Below are 20,978 nucleotides of genomic sequence, written 5' to 3'. Positions count from 1 at the left end.
TTCATTTGCTCCCTGAGTTAAGGTTTCCTTCCAGTGCCAGTGGTACCACTTTCCACCCTCACCTTGCACCAGGCTTCCCACCCCAAGTCAAACAGGACAATATTCCCACTCACTGATCACAAAGAGCTCCAAGGTGAACGATGCTTTGCCCTCCTGCTATGTGTACTCACCACAGTTTGTAAATATAGCTCTGGAAAATCATTCATTAATTAGTTTAAATTGCATTAATATAATAATGGAAGAGATTTTTTTTTTTTCTTTTGGGCTGAGGAAATAAACAACACTCCTACAAGAGCCTTTTACAGAACAAAGCGATGGAAGCAGCGGAGAAGATGGTGCTTTTAATGAAATGTGTATATTTACTTGTAAAAATGCACTATGGATGCATATGCCAGGTTATAAACAAAGGACTGAGAATCTGTCTGATCAGCAAGTCTATGACTAGCTACTAATTAGGTGTATCTCATTTAGGAAAACCCACTTGGCTGCCTGAGTTTTATCTGGGGGAGGACAGGACAGGAAAGCAGGAGAAGGCTGTGCAGGAGGAGCAGCAAGAATGATGAGACAAAGCGAGTTTGAAGTTAGTTTCTCTCATCCTCTACCTCAGACATGAAGGCCAGACCCATTAGCATCTATTCCAATACAGTGTGGGTTTTAACTTTTCCCTTTTCCATCTTGGACTTTTTCACTGTCTGCACAGCACAGGGAGAAACCCCTTTGGGAGAGGGATGCCTGGCTGGACTGGGCTCCTGAATGCAAACTCTGTGGGGCCAAGGTCCAGCCTTCTACAGGTCAAGGCACCAACACATGTTTTAGAGACAACTGTAAGCAGTTGTAAGCAAAGCAGCCCTACTCTTGGCGCTCGGGAAGAAACAGAGCACAGTGCAGGCGTCAACCACACGTAAAACAGTCCTTAAAAAAAAAAAAAATTGTTCTTCATAAATGAGACTTTCTTGGCTATGATCATTAAAATAAATGGAAGCAAAGAGATTAATAATGAAGTACTCCAAGCAAATCAGACAACATAGCCTGTCTCCCATCCATTTCAATCTGAAATTCACTTTGGCTCGTGCATCTGAGTCTGAGTGAGTTTTCCTGACTGATGGATGGTAGCTCACATCCAGGTATTATTTTTCTTCTTATTTTTACACTCAAAGGGTTTTAGAAGGCATGGTTTTGGAAATACCTATTGTCTGAGCCCAAAAATATATAGGTGGTTTCTAAATTGATTTTTGTAGACAGATGCTATTTCCATTTCATTTCACTTGAGTAGAAGAAGGTATCTGTTCAGTTATCTTGCTGGCTGTGACAAACAACAGTAAAATACCAAAGGAAGAAAAAAAAAAAAAAGGAAGAGTTGATGACAATTTTATACCTAGACAAAGAGATAAAAGTAAAGGCATCCACTTTTCCTTATACACCAAATTCAGTGTGAGACCACGATGAACATTGTGGCAGGAACCTGGAGCAGCATCTTCCCATGTGCTTAGCACACAAATAACCAGTCAGAGCGTGTCCTCACGTGCTCATGGTTGGGCACATGCTGAAGCACTTTGCTCTGTGGTGTCAGCAGATGTTTTGCAGTCCTGCACCCCACTCCTTTGAAACCTGGATGCTGGATCTGAAATCCGGACCATCCGTGCCCCCTTTGCTGTGATGAGCAGCAGTGCCCAGCCCTTCCCTGCTGCTGGAGGAAGGAGAGGTGGCTGTCAGTGACCCCCTCCAGGGGTGGGGACTGCTCTGGGGCAGAAATAACCCTCCCTTGAGCATCTTCCAGCCCTGCTGCGAAAGACATCTGGTTTGGAGAGGGCTGCAGGGCTGCTCCCTGCTCAGCTGAGGGGTGGGAGGGCGTTCTGGGAGGTGACTCTTTGGCTGAATTCCTGCCAAAAGGATTCCACTAATGCGGCCGGGATCGCATCGCTCCATTAATGGTGTGGCAGGGCTTCCTGAGCCTTGTGCAGGAGTCTTTTTGATATTATTATATAACTCCAAAGAAACAAAATAAATAAGTCATATCACTTATATGCTAGACTGGTAGGTGCAATGGAAAAAGCAAAGATGGATGGAAAATGTCACATTTTAGCCTAACAGCTGTATAGTTTCATGTTATATTTACACTGTTTGGTATTTAGCTGCATCAGTATCAGAACATTAAAATAATTTTTTAAAGATCAAGAATTAAACCTAGATTTCATTATTATTCAGAGCATACAAATTCACAGACCAGTTGCATTAAACATGATACAAATATCATGCCGTACGTAATGGTACTTGCACTAATTGCACATTCTGGCACATTATGGGGTAACGATGCTTGAAGTTACCAAACAGTTCAAAGATCAAAGGCCATGCAGTCAAAGATTTTAAAACAAATCTCCTGATATGTGAATTTATGATAATGTACTAAATTTGACCTCTTCCCCTCATATAAATAACTACATATAATTATATAATTATATAATAGTTAGCCTGTAGTCCCACAGCAATTACAGAGTTATTCCATGGGTATCTGAGCCCTGATAGGGTTGGGGATACCCAGCATCTACCCCTGTCTCCTACTCTGCATCTCTACCTTTCCATTGATTGCCTACATGAAAATACCCTGAGCTTTCTGTGTCTGTTTTGCCACGGATTTCACCAAGGCTCTACTTTTATCTCTAGTTGCTGGTTCCGTTTAATTGGTAGTTTGCAGATAATAGAAACACAGAGGAATATTATTCATTCATCTTCAAAGAGCTGGAAGCTGAGAGAGTCTGGTGGGGCACCCAGGAAGCCTTGCAGAAGACTGAAATGGGAAGGCAGCGTTTTTATCACCGTCCTCATTCAGAAAAAGAGAGAGAGAGCAAGAAAGAGCGAGGCAGCCTGATCAGGAGCCAAAAGGAGATGATTATGTGGTTATCCAGAGGGATTCTTTCTATTACTTGAAAAATCAGAGTGCAGATTTAGAGAGACAGGTTGATGTGCTCGGGAAGATCAATGAATATGAGAGGTTCATTGATGGCATATGCTTGGGTTTGGACGGAAGTGGCAGGTTCAGAGGCAGTGACAGCAGAAGGGAAGGAAAGAGCTGGTGGTCAGTGGCATGTCCTGGGGGCTACCCTGTTAAATAGAGTACCCCTCCCAGTGAGAAGAGCTGGCACCAGGGCCTTGGAGCAGCAAAGCTGAATGAGACTGCAGCCATAGATGTCAAGGAGTGGAATTTCAAGAACAGGTTTGTCTGAGAGAAGCTCTGTTGGAGCTTCAGAGATGCTGCTGGTGGGAAATGGTGAGGGAGGGGCTCAGCAGTGCCCTCGGAGACATCTGCAAAAGGCAAACAAAAAACCTCACCTAACAAAATGCTCTCAGTTTCCCAAGGCTCTTCATATGTAAATGTTTACTCACTTAGTTCTTTTATTAAACCACCTTGCAAACCCTTGCCACGAACAGTTTTAAGACACTCTCCTGCTCTCTGCAACCCTTGTGTTTACCCTGGTCACTTCAGCACCCTCACCCAGCCCTTTGTCAGCCAGCAAAAGCACTTGGTCCTGCTTTTCTGCAGAAAAGACCGTCCATCTGTTACGCATTGATAGAGGGAGCTGCTGAAGATAGAACGACTAGAAATATTTTTCTTGGCAAGGAGGAAGAGGCTTGGAATGAAAGCAAGTTAGGGACAATAAAGATAGCCAGGAACTCTGGAGCACCGACCTCCAGATGCATCCAGGGTCATCAGGGAAAGTATATCAAATGTTAACAAATATTGGGAGCCAAGAACTAATTTTAAGGAGGACTGGAAGATATTCTTGTTAGTTCAGTGAACATTTTAAAGTAATCACGGTAGTTTCTAACATCATGGAGCATTTTGCCTGTTTGTTTCACCTACTGTTTTTTGCAGATTTCAAAAATTTAGAAAGCCAAAATCATGGATTCTTAACTTAGGGCAATCAATAAAACCAGGAAATTTATTTTCCACATGGTTAATGGTTTATAGGAGTTTCTGTCTCTATTTTGTATTTTAATAAGCTGTGACGATGTACAGTGATTTAAGTAAGGCACACACTTAAAGGCAGTGTGCAAATAAGTTTTGTGACGGCCACCAATGTGATTTTAGAAAGTTAGCTGTGGTTGCAGATTTAGCTATGGGGTTGTTTTAGGAGTCCTTTAGGAGACCCATTTGTATGCACTTTACTGTCAAGCCCACATACATGAGTAGGTGCTTCAGAACAAACTGAAGCAGGTTCAGTACTGAGTGTCTGACCTGGTCTCTGCTCATCCCAGATTCTGACCAATGCCTTATTTGCACTTCTTATGATTACATTAATTTTGAAGTTCTTCTTAAATACAGTAAAGTTCTTGGAAAACTGCAAAAAGAAATGTATTTTAGATGTTCTAACCATGAGATACACATCTAAATTGTCAAACTGAAAGGCATATGTCATAAAAGAATATAAAGTTCTGTGCTAAATCTAATGTATAAATAGCTAATCAGGTGAGCAGGAATCCAGCAAAAATATTAGTGGGGGAAAAAAATGGAGACAAAGGATGAAGAACTGTATTTCTTTATTTTATTTCTTTCCTCATCTGAAGACAAAAGTGCTGGGTGGCCTCAGTCAGAGGGCATAATGATGGTGGGGTAGAGGAGAAAGTAGTAAAAGTAATAGCCATGGTCAGGCTCAGAATTATGACCCAAGTGATTCAGCAATACTCAGATTCCAGGGGATTTAATTTAACTGGAAGAAAAAAAAAGCATTTAAAAGGAAATCATATATTAAAGTGTCTATGTGCATCCAAATGTGTATGTGTGTATATATTTATATAAACACATACTTGTACGTGTATATCCATATGTTCATGGACTGTGCCTGTGAACATAGATCTGTACAAAATACATCATTAACCTTCAATTCAGGAGTAACAGCATCCATGTGAACAACTGCTCTGCAACTGAGAAAGTGTTTGAGTGTTGTAAATTGCCAAAGGGTTTAAAAACCAGGGGACTGATATAAAAATTAGGAAATTAAGAGCAATCAGGTTATTCAGACGGAACTATTGTATTTCATTCTAAGTGCAGTAAACATATGGATTACTCAGCCAATAAGACCAGTGAGGCTTGTGCTCTGGAAAAAAATGATTTCTTTTATTTTTTTTGTAATTTCTACTCATTCATGGACGTAAACCAAATATTCAGCTGACTGACTGACCAATTTGCCAGTAAAAGTTTGAAGTGTCGTTCAATTGAACATCACGGATGGGTTTTTTACTCCTTTATTTATTTTGAAGACAAATTGTGGTAGTTATTTGCTGTGTTTGTTAAAGTCTGCCTGCTTCAAGGGCTCCATGTAAAATTCACTCAGTGAAATAATAAGCTCTTGTAAAGACTTATTTTATGCCCTAAGCCCTCCCTATGGCATGTCAGTCCAGTAGTGTATGAGTTCTGGGGTGAGCATGGTCAGTGCCTTTGTTGGGCTCTGCAGGGTGTGTGTGAGCACCTGTTTGTGCAATGGCATTTTGAGCTCTGGTTTTGGGCACTTAAGCTGTTTTAGTACCTCAACAAACAGATCACCACCTTGGTTTCAGCTTTTGGGGGTTTTTGCCAACCCAGACACAGATGAGAGGAAGGCAATAGTTCATAGAGGGTATTGGTAACTCCCAAGAACATCTGGGGACTAGGTCAGAGAAGTGGTGGTGTGACCCACAGCTTTGCCCTTGCACCTTGCTCTGCTGACCCAGAGAAGGAGCAGGGGAAATGCTGCCATAGGGGTGCAGGTGGGATTGCTGCTGTACCTCAGCCACCCATGGACACTGCCTGATGTGCTTGGGCTCTTGGCAAAGAGGGGTTTGCCCTGGAAACTGCCTGCTATGACCTACAGAAAGGTATGACATACTCAGCTGAGGTGCTCTTTGAGATTATCCTACGGGGGAATGGACAGCTGGGATTTAGCCTGGAGTTGTGCAAATTAAGTTGGGCAAATCCAGGATAAGTGTGAACTGGTCAAGATGGTATAAAGGTGCTGGAAAAGGGACAAAAAAGCTGTTCTCTGGTTCCTCTGTGGTGGTGCAATGATGCACTCACAAGTGTGAAAATCTTGGTGAGGAGACAGCAAACTTCCCTTTGTGTGCATTGATGTGCAGCAAAGTCACTGCAGAACAGGCCTGGTTTGTTCACCAGCACAAACCACAGCCACGAGCCCAGGGGTGATGGCAGAACACGTGGGTCTCTCTGCATTGCCTGTATTTACATAAAGAAATTTCACTTCAGTTAAAGCTTCCTTGGGAATATGCAGGGGCCGGGAAGGGGGGAGCTCTGCAGTGGATGATGCTGTCTCAGCCTTATATAAATACCTGTAGAATTGCTCAAATAGTTCATTAGTAGCTTATGAGTTTGTGTGCTTGCATTCCTCGCCAGCTCTAATTGCAAGGATGTTGATTCGCATTGCATCCGAGCGGAGCCGGTGAACAGATTCTCTGCTCTATTGCACCATTAAATGAGGTGTTACTGTGTTTGACTCGAGCTGAAAAGGATCCCTTCCCAGTTAGTAAAGAGACCAGCTTGGGCTGACCTAGCTGGGGACAGATTTCCTTCCAAATCACAGAGAAGTCCTCCTGAATATGAGATGTTAATTGTGGCAGGAATTAAGGATTAAACAGTCATGGCTTCAGGTTACTAGTGGGAACTGAAATCAGGATTACAAAGGAAACTGGGCCATGCCCTCACAATGCTATTACCCCAGTTCTCGAATCTAAAAAACCTTAGAAACTCATCCTTGGTGACCAATAAAAACTAGTCTAAATTGTGCTTACTGAGGCCTGAGGAAAAGAGTCATAATTGTGCAGCCAGAGTCTGGACACCTTTCAAAGCAGAAGATAACATCAAGGGCGAAACAGTGAAATTCAGCCCTGATTCACACCCTCTGCAACCTTTATTAGTGCAAAGGCCACTACGTCACCTCTTGCCTGGAAGAGTCAGACCCCATGCCAGAGTCAGGCACTCACACCTCGAGTCACTGCAAAGAGAGGAGATGCAAAAGCATTTCCCTCTGGGCACAGAGGCAGAGAAGTCCCTGGGTGAGTTCAGCCTCAAGATTGGAGTACCCATTCACCTGGATGCCCCATGGCACCCACTGATGGGCTCAGCGTGAGGGCAATGACCCCCATCCACCTTCTTGAGGGAGATGCTCAGATGGGCTAAATATTTAGGATGGTACAAAACCCCACACCTGACCCCAGAATACAAAGCCATAGAGATGAGAGGGGAAAAAAAGAAATTCTGTGGATTAAATTTATTACATAGTAGCACATACTTAATAACCAATTAAAGCCAAGATTTATTGGGAGCTAAATTACATTTGTATTATAAATAGAACTAGAATATACTGTTACAGAATAAAAGCAAAACATTTTAGCATTTAATATTGTAAAAGACAAAGCAATCTAATGGACCCTAAATGTTAATGGGTGTAAAGATTTACACTTTAATTGCATTTTCAAGTCATCTTATTTTACAGTGCTCTCTTTTCTATGTACATAGAAATCAACAATGTGCTGCAACATTATACTTAGTAGCGGCAAGACTGACTTAAGGAAACCTGTTATTATAGGCAAGATCAGTTTATTATGTATAAATCCTTGCAAACATTTTAATTGAAATGAGCAGTGGACTTTCACTGACCTTGGCTGCATGTATGTGAGACCTTCATAGCAAATTAAGCTGGTGAAAACTGTGTGTGAGAAGCCAAGAAGGGAGGGAGTGGTAACAAGGCAATTTCTATATGTAAAGCCAAAAATTAAACTATATCAGATTTAGGGATTTGCTTTATGGCAGGTAAAAAAAAACGCAAAACAGCCCTAGCAAATGATGAAACATGAAATTATATCTGATTAAATTATCAAATAATAATATTGTATTTATTTAAGTATTATTAGCTATGATCAATTTTGGGATGACATCTGAGGTTGGCATTTTAGGACCTGCTTTCATAGCATATAGAAATGTCACAAACTTCCCAGAAACTGATTCTTGTGCTCATAAAATTTCTCTTCCAGTTTGTGTTACCGCTTCGAGATTCACAAGCTGAGTTACAGTTACAGATGAATCTAACTCATATTACATTTGAAAAAATAAATGTGCACTAAAAGTAATTAAAGCATGTTGGTTCATGAATAATACACCATTTTACTACTATTTGCCGAGTATAATGAGACGAGCTACTAAATTGACAATGAATGCTCTATTATGTGATTGCCAACTGTTTTATAAGATATTGAACAGATTCATTTATTCTATCATCATGTGCATTATCAAGCTATTGCTTTTTAATAAATTAATTTCTCCCGCTTCTCTCCAGAGCCTTACTTTGAAATCTGGCTGAAGGCATAAATGAAATTAATTCTGTGGTCTGGGTTTAAGTGCCAGCGCCGGGTGACTCTCAAACACCGCGGCGCAGTTGGCAGCCGAGGCACGGGGGGATTCCTCTGGGTGGCCGCGGCAGCGCCGGCCCCGGCGGAGAGGCTTAATTGCCACGGCAAGGAATTCCTCCTAATAGCCAGCTGACAGAAACAGTCGCCCCTGCAGGATAGGGCTCTCTGACAGCTCTTGTTTATCAGGGGCTCTCCTTGCCAGTCATCCCCTTTCCCCTGCCCTTCACCCCCACCCACTAACCCGCCGTAAATTGACCCTTTAATTGTTCGGCAGCCTAAACCTGGTGACACCAGCCATTGACTGCGAAGCAGCGCTTAATCCCTGGTTGGGTGATAGTGTCATTAGGAAAGTAATGTGACTGCGGGGAAGAATCTCCCATCTCGGCTTCGGGCTGGGTTGGAAGGGAGGATTATCTGTGAGCCCTGGGCTGGGGCTGAAGCAGCACGTACCGTCCATGCAGCCCCGATGCTGCCGAGCTGTTTCGCTCGATGGTAAACAACTTCTAATTGCGGCTGTTGACAGGACTCACTGTGTATAACTAACCTTGCTGCAATGTTATTATTTCTGAAGGGAGCCTTTCTCCATATTTTTAACAATAAGTCTGACAGGTGTCATATTAAAAACAGGGCTTAATTCTAATGCAACTATTCCCACCCGCCTTTCCCTTCTCATTTTTGTGCCTCTGTAATGCATGAATTTCTCCTGCTCATAAAGATTAAAGGAACAGCTTTGCTGGAAGGAAAATACTGGTTTGTTTGTAGTCCGGGTACATCTGAGATGGTCTCAGCACCAGCTCCCTTTCTCCTCTCTTCTCCAGCCACGCTGGCTCAATGCTGGGAGGAAAGAGAGGAAGAGAAATAAAGCTTTCCCTGGGATGAGAGGTAATTCAGTATCCATTGAAGCGAAATTTCAGGCTTCCTTTGAACTGTGACCCGCAGCCACCGGCCGGGCTCTCCGTGGCTGCTCGGCCTGTGATGCATGGCTGACTGCTGTCCACCAGAGACCCAGCCCGGGCCAGCAGTTCACTTACAAGTTTACACTGGATTTAAGTCAAAATGCTAAAACGCTGGTGTTCAATCACTGCTAACTGTGTGCTCGGCAGACAGCTCCCAGCAGACTCCGTGCTTGTAAAATCCAATACGCCACATAAAGTAAGGGTTTATGGAGGTGTGAGGGGTTTAGAAGACTTTTTTTTTTTTTTCCCCCCTTCCCTCCTGCTTGTTTTTTTTGTGATGCTGCTTTTCAGGTGCTCAGAATGGCTTCAGCCTTGGCCCATCCCACAGAGGCAGCAGGCCAAGGCACAGAGGGCTGCACACGGAGAGGCACTACCCATTTCCATAACCTTCCCCTGTCTCTCCCGCCCTTCCTCTCAGGCTGCCTGCAGAAGGCAAAGCCCATTTTAAGGCCATTAGTTCCATGTTGATGTGATGATCAGTCAGGACCAGCGTGGCTCCCATGCACTCACTTTTCTCTGTCCTCCCTCTGCTAAAAGCTTACACATTTCACCCCCGCGAGCATCACACGCACTCCTCAGTCCCCGCTAAGAACATGACAGAGCTGCTCAAACTGCTGCTGCAAAGGTCTAATGCCAGCTCAAGGAAAAGGGTGCCTGCTTTGCCAGGAGGGATCACAGAAATCCGATGTACAAACCCCCTAATTTAGCCTGTGCTCACATATCTGAGGGCACTGCACCAGACCTGTGTAAGGTTTCTGTATGAACAATGTGCACGGTGCAGATCAGTCCCAAGAGCATTAACTAATGTTCAATTTTTACAACAGTTCTTTTAAAAGAGTGAAGATAACCAGCTAAAATAGTTTCACCAGGCGTTTGGTGATCTGTTCCGTACTCCCTTAAGGTAGATGATTTTCTGTGACTCAAAAAAAATATATATTATTTCTTCCTCTCTTTTTTTTTCTTCCCCCTGCATAAGCAACTGCCCAGCAAATTGATAAGAGCCCTTTTTAATTAGATAGTGAAGTTGTATGGGTAATGTTCCATATAAAAGGTCTATAAAACACAGCAGAATTAATAAAATGACTGCTTCTCATTTAATTCAGGTCCTCCAAAGGGATCCATATGTCTTGCTTTGGTCTGTTTGTAGTACTTCTCTCCACCACCCAGCCACGAATTGATTAAAATCACATTCCTCACTTAAAACTGGAGCCCAGTTGGTAAGAGATACTGGATAGTAATTAAGGTCTGTGCACAGACACATGAACCCCCATTAAAAAAAAAGTACCAAAAGGAATCATTGTGCATCGCTTGGATTATATGCAAACACAGCTCATGTTGACAGCTACCTCTGGATGACTCCATCAGTACACACTTTATCTCCAGCTGTCCAAGTAATTTTCCCAGGATTTCGCCCCTCTTTTTCACTCCTCTCCACACAGATGGATTAGAGCAACAAACGGTTTACATGCTGCACATCATTAGCTATCCTCCCTCACTACCCAGCAGATAACAACTGGGCTCTATCATCAGGACATTCATAACACCTTGACACTTTTACAACTATGCTGTTCTCTGCCAGAGCAATCTTCTCTTTTAAAGCATGAAGCTAATTCACGAAACACCCCTTGGAAAGTACTCTGCAAACGCAACAGGGGTGGGGGAGAGAAGAAAAAGCACAGCCCAGAAAAGGCATCTAGTAAATAACATAGTTAGCAGCGTAGGGAAAAAAAAAAAAATCAAGAGAAAAGCAGCACATTCTTTCTCTCCAAGATACCTCTCTATTTTCCCATTTCCTCTGTCCCACGGTGAAGGACACCAGCAAACAGGCATCTGTCTGCTGTATTTCAGTGCTCCCATCACTGTGTCATTCAGGCACCTCCAGAGCCTGCTGTCAGCAGGCTGGAGCAGGTAGACAGGGTGGCTGTGCAGGTCCCTGTCTGTGTTCCGTGCTCCTGGTGATGTTTTGGCTGCTTCCCGGGCATGGGTTTCACCACAGAACCTCTTTGCAAAGGGATCAGTTGAAGGCTTTGGTCAGTCATGTCTTTACTTCTGGCTATTCCAGTTTTCCTAAACTGCCTCCAGTCTTAAGGAATCTTGACTCTAAAAGATTTGTTAATAAAACAATATTTTCCCTTCGTGTGTTGGGACGCTGCTGCAGATTCCACTCAGGCTCAGACATGGGCTTACATTTAGAATAAAACACAAACCTACAGCAGCCACTGGAGATGGAAAGCAATACATTTTAGCTGCATTTTCCAAGCTTCTCAGCATGCCCCCTGCCGCCCCAACCATACATTTTAATGTATAGTACACGCTTGTTTAAAAAAGAAATACATAAGGAGAAAGAGTAATTACCGTAGCTTAAATTCAGCCCGATAAGAAGGGCTTGCACAGTCTGAGCAGCTGTTCCACTGCCATTCAGATTATGAAAATATAATCCTAGAGAACCTTGTCAAGATAAATACAGAGCATGAAATGTATAGGCAATTTTTCCCCAGCCACATATAATGATCAATTCCAAAGCCACAAGTGATACCAAAGGACAAAATAAGATCTGTCTAGACTTTCTCACTTACAAGATATTGATCATTCCAATGGTAAACTGGTTAGTATAAGTGTGTTTGGCTTGAAAGGTCATGAGCTTAACACCTGACAAAGAGTTATTCAACCTTGATATAAGTCAAATTATTGCAATGTTGCTGGAAAGACTTTCTCTAATAAAAATCTCTACCTGGGCTGAGAATATCTGAAATTTGTCTTCCAGGTGTCAAAGGAGAAAACAGGGAGGGAAAAAAAAAACCCAAACAAAAAAACCCCAAACTAAACCAAGACTTGGCATGGGTTTCTGCTGGTTCCCCTCTATGTAATTTTGCAAGTACAGGTCCCAGCAGTCAGTTACTGTCTGGGCAACATCTGCTTCATGGACAGCAGTAGAAGCTGTCACTGACTGAAATGGCACATCCATTCCCCTAAGAGCTTCTGGTGGCTCTTCTATCTCAGCAAGGGAGTTTGCTCACTCGCCTACCCGGACTCGCAGATACAGGGCACCAGTTCAGGGTCCAAAAATTATCATTAAAATGGGAAATGCTGACTTTGGAAGGAAAGCAGGGGGGGGGAAGGGGTCGAGCAACGCCCTGCAGCGTGTGGGTGGGAAATGCTCTGCAGCATCACCTGCCAACACCTCCCAACACCTCCCCTTCAGAAAGTCCTGTGGGGCCTGAGCTGTTCATCAGACACACAGTCCTTACCCAGCCTCCTCCTTTTTTTATGGGGATAACTAGCAAGTGCTTATTAGGACTATTAGGAGCTTGATGTGAATTTGCTGGATCTTTTCCAAGAACTATAAATACCCGATCTATTTTGCTTTATTCAGTTCTTTTTGTTTTGCTGATATGATACTAGTTAAGGTTAATGGGGTTTGCTTTAATATTAGACACAGGATCGCTTAACTACCTTTAATGAACACTGGAGTCAATGCATTGTGGAGTAATTCACACAGACATTGCCTCAGGTAAATCAACCGGAAAAATGTAAGCCAGTCGAATAAATAAATCTGACTGGCTGTAAATGTGCCAAATTTTACACCAAAATATATTTGAAAGCCAATGGCTTAGCCACATCTAGGATATTAAAATGGAGGGTTTGGAGTCTGTTTCTTTTCAATTGCTTTTCCTTTTAATGTCCCCTGCACATCCCTCCTGTGCTGAAATCAAGCTGAGAGTGCAAGAAAAATTATTTTCACAAGTGTTTCTAATAGAAATAAATGCTCTACAGTTTTGTGCTTTTTCTTTAATTTGGAAAAAGCCCTTTTTTTTATACTGGTTATCTCAACACAGAAGCATGTGAGACAAAGAGGAGAACAGAGAGAGGAAGAAGGAAAATGGAGAAAAAATAGAGAGAGAAAAGAGAAAGAGAGAATGAGAGTGAAATAAAAAAGTAAGGAAGAAAAAAAACCAGAGAGCAAGTAATTTTATTTACATTGGAGAAAATTATGACACTGAAATTCTAGACAGGGCAATACACTGGTGACAATAAATATTTATTAACCAATAGGGAGCAGAAGAACCCAAGCAACTAAGTGAAGTTGGGGTTAATTTGTGCAAAACTATGCTAACATTAAAAGTGCTCTTACCTTGTAACACTGAAATAGGGAGCCATGCACAAAGGAAAAACACTGTCCACTTTCCAGATACTCTTTGAAGGAAGGCAGGCAATCTCTCTGAGTACTGAATTCTCATAAAAGCATGCAATATTTCAGCAATAAGGAATGACAGGGTGTTCATTATTGGTTATTAATGTTTGCCTAAATGGAGCATAAGGCCCAGGCCTTCGGGGGAGTGCAGAGCTCCCAGCATCACTTAATTACTGCCTCTTCTTAACCCAGCAATGCCAAGCTCCAATGCAAAGCTCTGCTGCCGTACCCTCCCTGTATTATAGGAGAGTAATTCTGTTTGGCTGTGAAAAGGAAAAATAATGTGCTTGTGAAGGCTGTTGCACAGGTGACAGAAGTTAAGCACTTTTCTCCCCAGATAAACTCCAGACAATACAAGGAATTTGCTGTAGCCATTGCTTCAACTTGCAAACCCTTCGACCCATTCCACGAATTTTCAGACATTACACTACACCAGCATCTGGTCTGTGTAGCACAGACTGGAGAAAACTTCTAGGAGACAAGAAAGACCTTTTATTATTCCTCAAAAGGCTGAAAAGATTCTCAAATAGCCCCTTTTATTTTTTTTATTCCAAAAATGTTTCAGTGCAGGAGAAAGCTCATAAAGACGTGGTGGCCTTGGGGAAGGGGCTGCAGATAATACAGGAAGACATGTGGGCAGGATTGCTTATCTGCTGAAGGCTGTTGCTACAGGGATGGCACAGCAGGGCTAAAAAAGGGCCATATATTCTTTACTGCTGCTTTAGGAAAGGCTGTGGCATCAAGTAAGGAAGCAGACAAGTAGGGAGCAGCTGAGGCTGCATTTCGGCAGAAGTGTTAACTCCTGTTCAGCAACTAATCCAAGGCACTATGATTGCAAACAAGCAAAATCATGGAAGGCAGGTTGTTAACAATAAAGCATAAATAATAAGGGGATCAAATAAACTTCTATTAACAATGTGTCCTTCTATTTATTTGTTTATATTCTGTCTACAGAAAATGTGATGCTGGACTGAGGATGGCTTAGAACAACCTTCTGGCATGAAGACAGCTACAAAGCACAAAATACAAAAAATGAACTCAGAAAGAAACGAGAAAAAAACAGCGTTTTCTTGGCACCAACAAGAAGCTCTTTATTTTTCCTCAAGTTTTCTTTTCTAAAAAAAAAAAAAAAAGTGGAACTAAGACATTTGCAGAAATGAGACAACAAACTTTCTCTTCAGGTGACAGTATTCAAGCAAGCATGTTGTTTTATTGAATTTAAATGGAAAGAAAAAAAAAGAGACAGATTTGGAATGGGATACAGTATCAGGAGAACTGAGAAACTGTGAACTTTCAAAGAAAAAAAAACTCCTTAAAACTGCGAACTGAGAAATGGATGGAAATACCATTTAAACCCCTGATTACACTCTGTGTGTTCTTAACGAGACATCATCATCTTTGCTAACTTGACAGTATTTAGGGAATGGTTTACAACGTATCTTTTATTGTAATCTTTTAAGAAAAAAACAGAAATATTTAATTAGCTGTGACTTTACCATTTCTGTTCAGATGTCTTCTTGCACCTTCTTTTTTCTAGACAGTGCATATATATTTGCAGCCAGCAGTCAAGGGCAGAAAAGATTTCTTTCCTTAATAATCTTTTGATTTGCCACACCCAATAAAATCCTTGTAGGGAAAAAGAATCAACACAACTACCACCTCCCAATCAATACCTAAAGCCTAACAGACAGTAATTATCAAAATAAGGAGGAAATCCCATATTGGGCTACATACCTATCCATTAATCAAAACAAGAGAAATTATCTGCAGCATTGCTTTTCTAAAATAAGACAAAAGATGCCTCCTTGGGTTACACTTTGAACAGGCTATAATCAAAAGAAGGAGAACCGAGACTAACTAAGCCCCAGGAAGCCGCATTGTCCCTTTAACCCGCAGTATTCCCCATTTCCCATTAGTACTTAACATTTTTCACTATGTTGTGACTGCTATTATTTCATTTAACACTGGTTAATCTGTATCGGAGGTACACGGAAACCCTCTAGATGATAAGATTGGACAGGTTCCAGCGTTGGCAGTTTCCGAGCGTGCACACACTCGTGTGTTTTGATCCTTCCAGGAGCTCCCTGCTATTTGGCCTGCCTGCCAATTCGTTCTTGGATCAGCCTCTCGCTCAGCTCCCAGAGGGCCGTGGCTGTGGCGTCGCCCTGCGCCTCCTGCGAGGGCAGGCAGCGGCAGCAGTTGTTGAAGTACATCCCGCCCAGGCCCTCCAGCTCCGTCGCCGTGGCGCAGTAGACGGTCGTGGCAGCTCCTTGTTGCTGGAATTTTTTAAAAAAAAAAAGAAAGAAAAAGAGAGAGAGAGAGAAAAAATGCATAAATATATATAGAGAGATATTTTATCGTAATTTTGACTGCAGCGCTTTGAAGCTGCGTCTTACGAAAGCATCGTGGCTGACAAGGTAACCTGCCCGGTGACAAGGCTGGAGCCCTGCTGAAGGCACTGCCTGCCTCCTGGACACTTATTTACCAACCACCTCAATGAGGCTTTTATTTTTTTTTTCCTTTCCTCTTAGAGCAAAAGAAAAGGAAAAAAGACAATCCTGAACCATCAGGTTTTTTGCCCCTTTTCAGTAAAAACCTGGATCGGCAGCAGGGGATGCCCAGGCTGTGTTTGGCACCACAACTGCTGAGCTGGGTTTAAAAGCAGCACCTCAGAGCTTCCCTTTACAACACAGAAAGCACTTACAGTGTGTCTGGGCACCCCCACTGCCCAGCCCCGACCCGCAGCACCGGCTGATGGATGGATTTCGTTTGTTTGGGTTTTTTAAACCTCTTGTACAAAATTAACCTGGGCACTCCAATTAAGGCCTATCATGTAAAGTGCAATTGGGAGTGGTGCCAAACCTGCCATGGATCTTTGATCAACAGTTTCACCGTGGCAGTTGTCACTGCTGCCATGGAAGAGTGTTTGTCTGCTGCAGGCAGAGACGGGCTGATTTTGCAAAGACGTGAGGCTTTCCACTGGAGTTTTGTTCTCTAACAACCATTCCTCATAAGGCTTTAAAAAATAGAGTGGATAGATTAGAGGTTTTTGTGGATCAGAAGGTATTTTTTTTTATTTTTCTTGCTTTTTAAAAATTTTTCTTCCTTTTTTTTTCCCTTGCCCTTTCCCTCTCTTTTTTTTTTTTTTTTCTTAATACCAAGTGAACAGGAAGAATGGGTTTCTCTGAATTTCTCTAACAGAAACATGGAGATGGAGGCCACAGGATTGGGGCAAGCACCCTGGCACAGGCAATGGGCTACTCCCTGGCACAGATTAAAAACAACAGTGCCAGAACAGCTGGAGAGAGGGCAAGAAGCTAGTTTGCTTTGTAAACTATAATTAAAAATAATAGGTGAGAGCTCATAGCAAAACACAACACTAATTTAAAACCGATAGAGTTTATCTGGCATCTTATGATTATTTATGTACATCTTAGTCCTTTCTGTGGTAACTAATTATGAGCTGATAGGAATCAGAATAAAGAGGCTGCCAAGTGCAATTGAAAAAGTAAACGAAGAGAAATTAGTTGTTGCCGCATTAAGATAATTTAATGGGAAAAGAGAATAGGCTTTAATCTCTTGAGATTTTTCCTTCAGTCATTTTTTTTGGCCTTTCTTTGTCACAACCAAGGAAACTCAGGGTGCTGTTAGGGGGCCAACCTGCAGAAGACCTTTAGTTTGCATTCTCATCCTTCAAGGACAGGAAGCAGTTTTAAAAGCCCCGATTCTCCTTATTTGAGGCATCTCAATTTTTTTAGAGGCAAAGAAACGCATATTTGTTTGCAAGACATGCATTTTCCTCAGCAGATGGGATTAAACTGATAATGATGACTCCACAGCTTAGAAATGATCTCCCACCACAAGGTAAACCAAAACTGTCTGTATTAAGTATTTTGAAAGGCATATATTTATCAACAGACCAAAATATTTTTAAAGTTAGTATAATACATAGTAATCCTCTTATTTAAACCAATATCTTTTTTTAAAAAAGAGAAAATATCTTAAAGGTGGTAGCAGAAATGGAAGAGAGTTCTACTAAAAATAATATTAATAGAGAACAATAAAATTTCTATGCTCATTTCAACTATCCTATAAAGCTCTACAGTATAGGTATGATCACTGTATTCAGCTGTTTAGAATGATTCAAAGCCTCTAAAGAGTATTATTAGTTTTTTGCAAGCAATTCAACTGGACTTTTATTAGAAAGGTAAAATTAAACTAAATTGCTCAATGCAGAGCGAGAGCCCTTAAGCTGTTGCTGAAAAGCATCCGTCCAGCCAAGCTAAACTCAGGCTATCTCTAACAGAACTCAGCTAATTCATAAAATGGAAGTTTATCAGAGCAGTTTAAAATCCAACTCAAACAATAATTTATCTTTTCAAATGAGTCAAATTTGATGACTTTTGAACAAAATTCTCAGCAGACAGAAAAACGCTCCAGAGTATAACAGCAGTGCTTTATACCTTGAATATTGACACAAGCTAGACTCCAAAAGAAGGGAATAGTTTTCCCCGTGTGAGCATAGGATATTTACTTTAAGTGATAAAAGATTATGTGGCTGGAAGCCCAAAGCACTTTATCTTGCGATGCCTCCAGTGTTTTGCTGAGAACTGGATGTAAGCAACGTGCCATTTGCTTTTTGGCTGTGTGTATCTTTACTTCTTTCTAAATGTTTCAATCGTGTTGGCTGCTTTGGAAGGAGAAAATTCAATGGTTCTATCATTGAAAGAAAAGTACCTTTCTTATTACTTAAGAGAAATGCAGTCGTATTTATCCCTTCGTTGGCAGAGGGTAAAGCTTTAGTATCTCACAATAACGGACAGATATGAACTCCTTGAGCCTAGGAGAATTCTTCAGACAGCAAAACTACATAACAGGAGGTGAATCCCAGATTCTCAAAGCCAGTTAAGCACCTCATTTCCTTTGGTGAATGTGAGCTGGTTGCATTCAGACACTTGAGGATCTGCCTAAGTGACTTGTCCAAGGACAGAGGGGAACAAGTGTCACAGAGTCACAGGAATCAAATCCCACTTTGGATTGGGAGGGGTATCAAGAGGTTCTCTAGCCCAACCTCCTGCCCAAAGTGAGATGCCCAGAAGCCCCATATATGCTGTGCTGAACAGGAAGGTTCTCAAGGGATAAATTCCTCCTTTGCATCTACAACTCAGATCCCACAAACCTCTGAGAAGAGCCAGAGCTGCAGACAACTGCAAACTGCCTGAGCTGCCAGCCATGCCTTGCTGGGCTGAGAAGCTGCTCCACTTCTGAGTAAATATTGTTTATCCCTCATGAAGGCAGTCCTTTGAATGACATCTTTATATGCTGGGGCTTATGACAGTTTAGTAACAAGTTTTAATTTTTTGCTCATCAGCTTTCCTGTTCACATATCATCAGCATACGACAGCAGAGGATGTTAGGGAATCTAATTAGTAAACAATTCCATACTGCTGATACAAGATGAAACATTCTTAAACCGATAAAAAGAGCACTTTAATCACTGTTGAATGACTTTCAATGCCAAGCGGTTTGTGCCATGTCAGAACATAATTTGAAGAAGATTAGAGTACTATATAAAAGAATTAATGTTAACAACTTCGTTAAAAAATGTCTTAAACAATGAGCCTGTCAGTTGTCACAGACTCTCCCTGATCCATTGTGATTAAGGCCCCCCCTCCCAACAATTTCAGCTGATAAACAATGCCAAAAGCGCTGGGCAACCTAAACATTTTTTTCCATAGGTCCGTCAGTTGTACAGGGTGCTAATCACCAGAGCTGGGGTCAGCCTTCTTTAACCTGCAACAAAGGCAGCGGGTTGCAATAATGAATACACAGGATAAAGAATTTGTGAGAAGCCCAACTGAATCTTTAATCATGCCTCAATGCCATTTCCGATCCAGTCAAACATTTGAAAGCTGCTAGGCAAGCACCACGCTATCAATCTTGCCAGCGTACCTAAAATTACCCAGGAATCTTGTTTTGGATTAAGTTGAAGAGTGTCTTAGTAATAAGGGTTCATCATTCTCTTCCGCAAATCATTTGTCAGTTTTGTAATACAATCTTCCACTGCAGCAGGGTGGGATTTATACAGCAGTTGCTGTTTATTTATAGTTGAGGCTCAAAGATCTAAATTATCCATCCTTCTGAAATCCTTTGTTGAGTTGAAAATACTAAGCAGATACTAGTTCATAGGCATTTATTTCATAACTGCTAGCTGTCTATTTGTAACTGATGGCACTGAATATAAACTGATATTGAATATCTTAGCAGTAAAAGAAAAGGGGTTCTTGAGATACAGTATATGGTAAAACCCTCATTAATGTAGGTAATACATCTATTAGTATTCTGAGATACCATTTATGTTCCTGATAAGAAAACATATTACACAGTTAATGTTTAGTTTTTAGATTTGTCTACTTTCAAATGCATGTTTATTTTCTAAAATTAGACGCCTGTTCTGAAGCAAGTTTACATACCAAGCATATAAATAGTAGAAACAAAGCCATAATTTATCTGTATATTTATCAACTATGAATGAATAGGATCCACTCAACATTGCCTGCCAGGGAGGTGGGATCAGCGTATTTGAAAAGGAGGGTTTATTTTCTTATGAAAAATTAAGGATAAAGGCCAGTTATCTTGGTAGCTTAAGGTTAAGTTGAGCACAGAGCATTTTAAAAGATGGCCAAGGGAAAGAGGTGAATTCAAAATGACATAAGAGGCAAGTATTTGTGACAAGGGCCAGATTCAAAGCAAGCAGCTCAAGTGAAATAAAAGGCAAGCGCTTCCTTGAAAATCTTCAGGCTGTTTCTATTATTCACATCAGGACTATTAGACAAAGCCAACATAACCCTAACATAAAAATATCAGATTCACACAAAGGCACTGTGAGCATACCATTTGTACCTAAATAACTCATTACACAGCAGTGTGAAGATGAGGTAGAATCACAGAATTATTAAGGTTGGAAAAGACCATTGAGTCCAACCACAAACCTAAGCTAATAACCAAGGTATATTCCAGATCGTGAAACCAATGGGGTCTCCCATATCTTCTCTGTGCCTCTGAAAAGCACCCTGAAGAGTTCAAATCCATTCTGCTAGAGAGGGAAAAACCCTTCACCAGCTGGCTTCTGTTATTCCTTGGAATAACAGACAAAACGATACGGAATTTGTTTCCACAGTGATCAGTTCCAAATTGTCCAAACCAAACCCCAAAGTGACAGCTGCTATTTTATATTCCTCGAGCTGCACGTCCACCTGGAGCTGCCTTCTTGGAGGCAGCAGTTGTTGCAGCAGTGGATGAGGATCTTCTCCACTGCTTGTTGTGAGCCTGATGCTGATGCTCAGGGGGGAGTTGTGGGGCTGTGCTGCCTGGGGGCACCTGGCTGGGCAGCCCCACTCCGAGCTGTGGCTCAGCACCTGAGCTCCCCTCCTGGG

General features: G+C 41.8%; 2 protein-coding genes across 3 annotated transcripts in view; one reads left to right on the top strand and one right to left on the bottom strand.

The window, feature by feature from the left end:
* The window catches only part of MAF (MAF bZIP transcription factor), a 187,039-nt gene extending 172,339 nt beyond the window's left edge, over positions 1–14,700 (top strand). Inside the window, exon 3 of one of the 2 annotated variants that reach the window (XM_032701436.1) lies at positions 14,495–14,700. The gene's annotated coding sequence lies outside the window, so the exon portion shown is untranslated. The remainder of the gene's footprint in view (positions 1–14,494) is intronic. The other variant, XM_032701435.1, reaches the window with a different exon arrangement.
* Positions 14,608–20,978, bottom strand: part of WWOX (WW domain containing oxidoreductase) — a 493,269-nt gene continuing 486,898 nt past the window's right edge. The window contains exon 9 of the mRNA XM_032701431.1: positions 14,608–15,818. Within this exon, the coding sequence (XP_032557322.1) occupies positions 15,630–15,818 (189 nt within the window). The 3' untranslated portion in view covers positions 14,608–15,629. The remainder of the gene's footprint in view (positions 15,819–20,978) is intronic.

Source organism: Chiroxiphia lanceolata, chromosome 13 (genome assembly GCF_009829145.1).
Source record: "Chiroxiphia lanceolata isolate bChiLan1 chromosome 13, bChiLan1.pri, whole genome shotgun sequence".
Taxonomy (NCBI): Eukaryota; Metazoa; Chordata; class Aves; order Passeriformes; family Pipridae; genus Chiroxiphia; species Chiroxiphia lanceolata.
The sequence above is the reverse complement of the archived record's forward strand: the minus strand, read 5'-3'. Positions and strand labels throughout refer to the sequence as shown.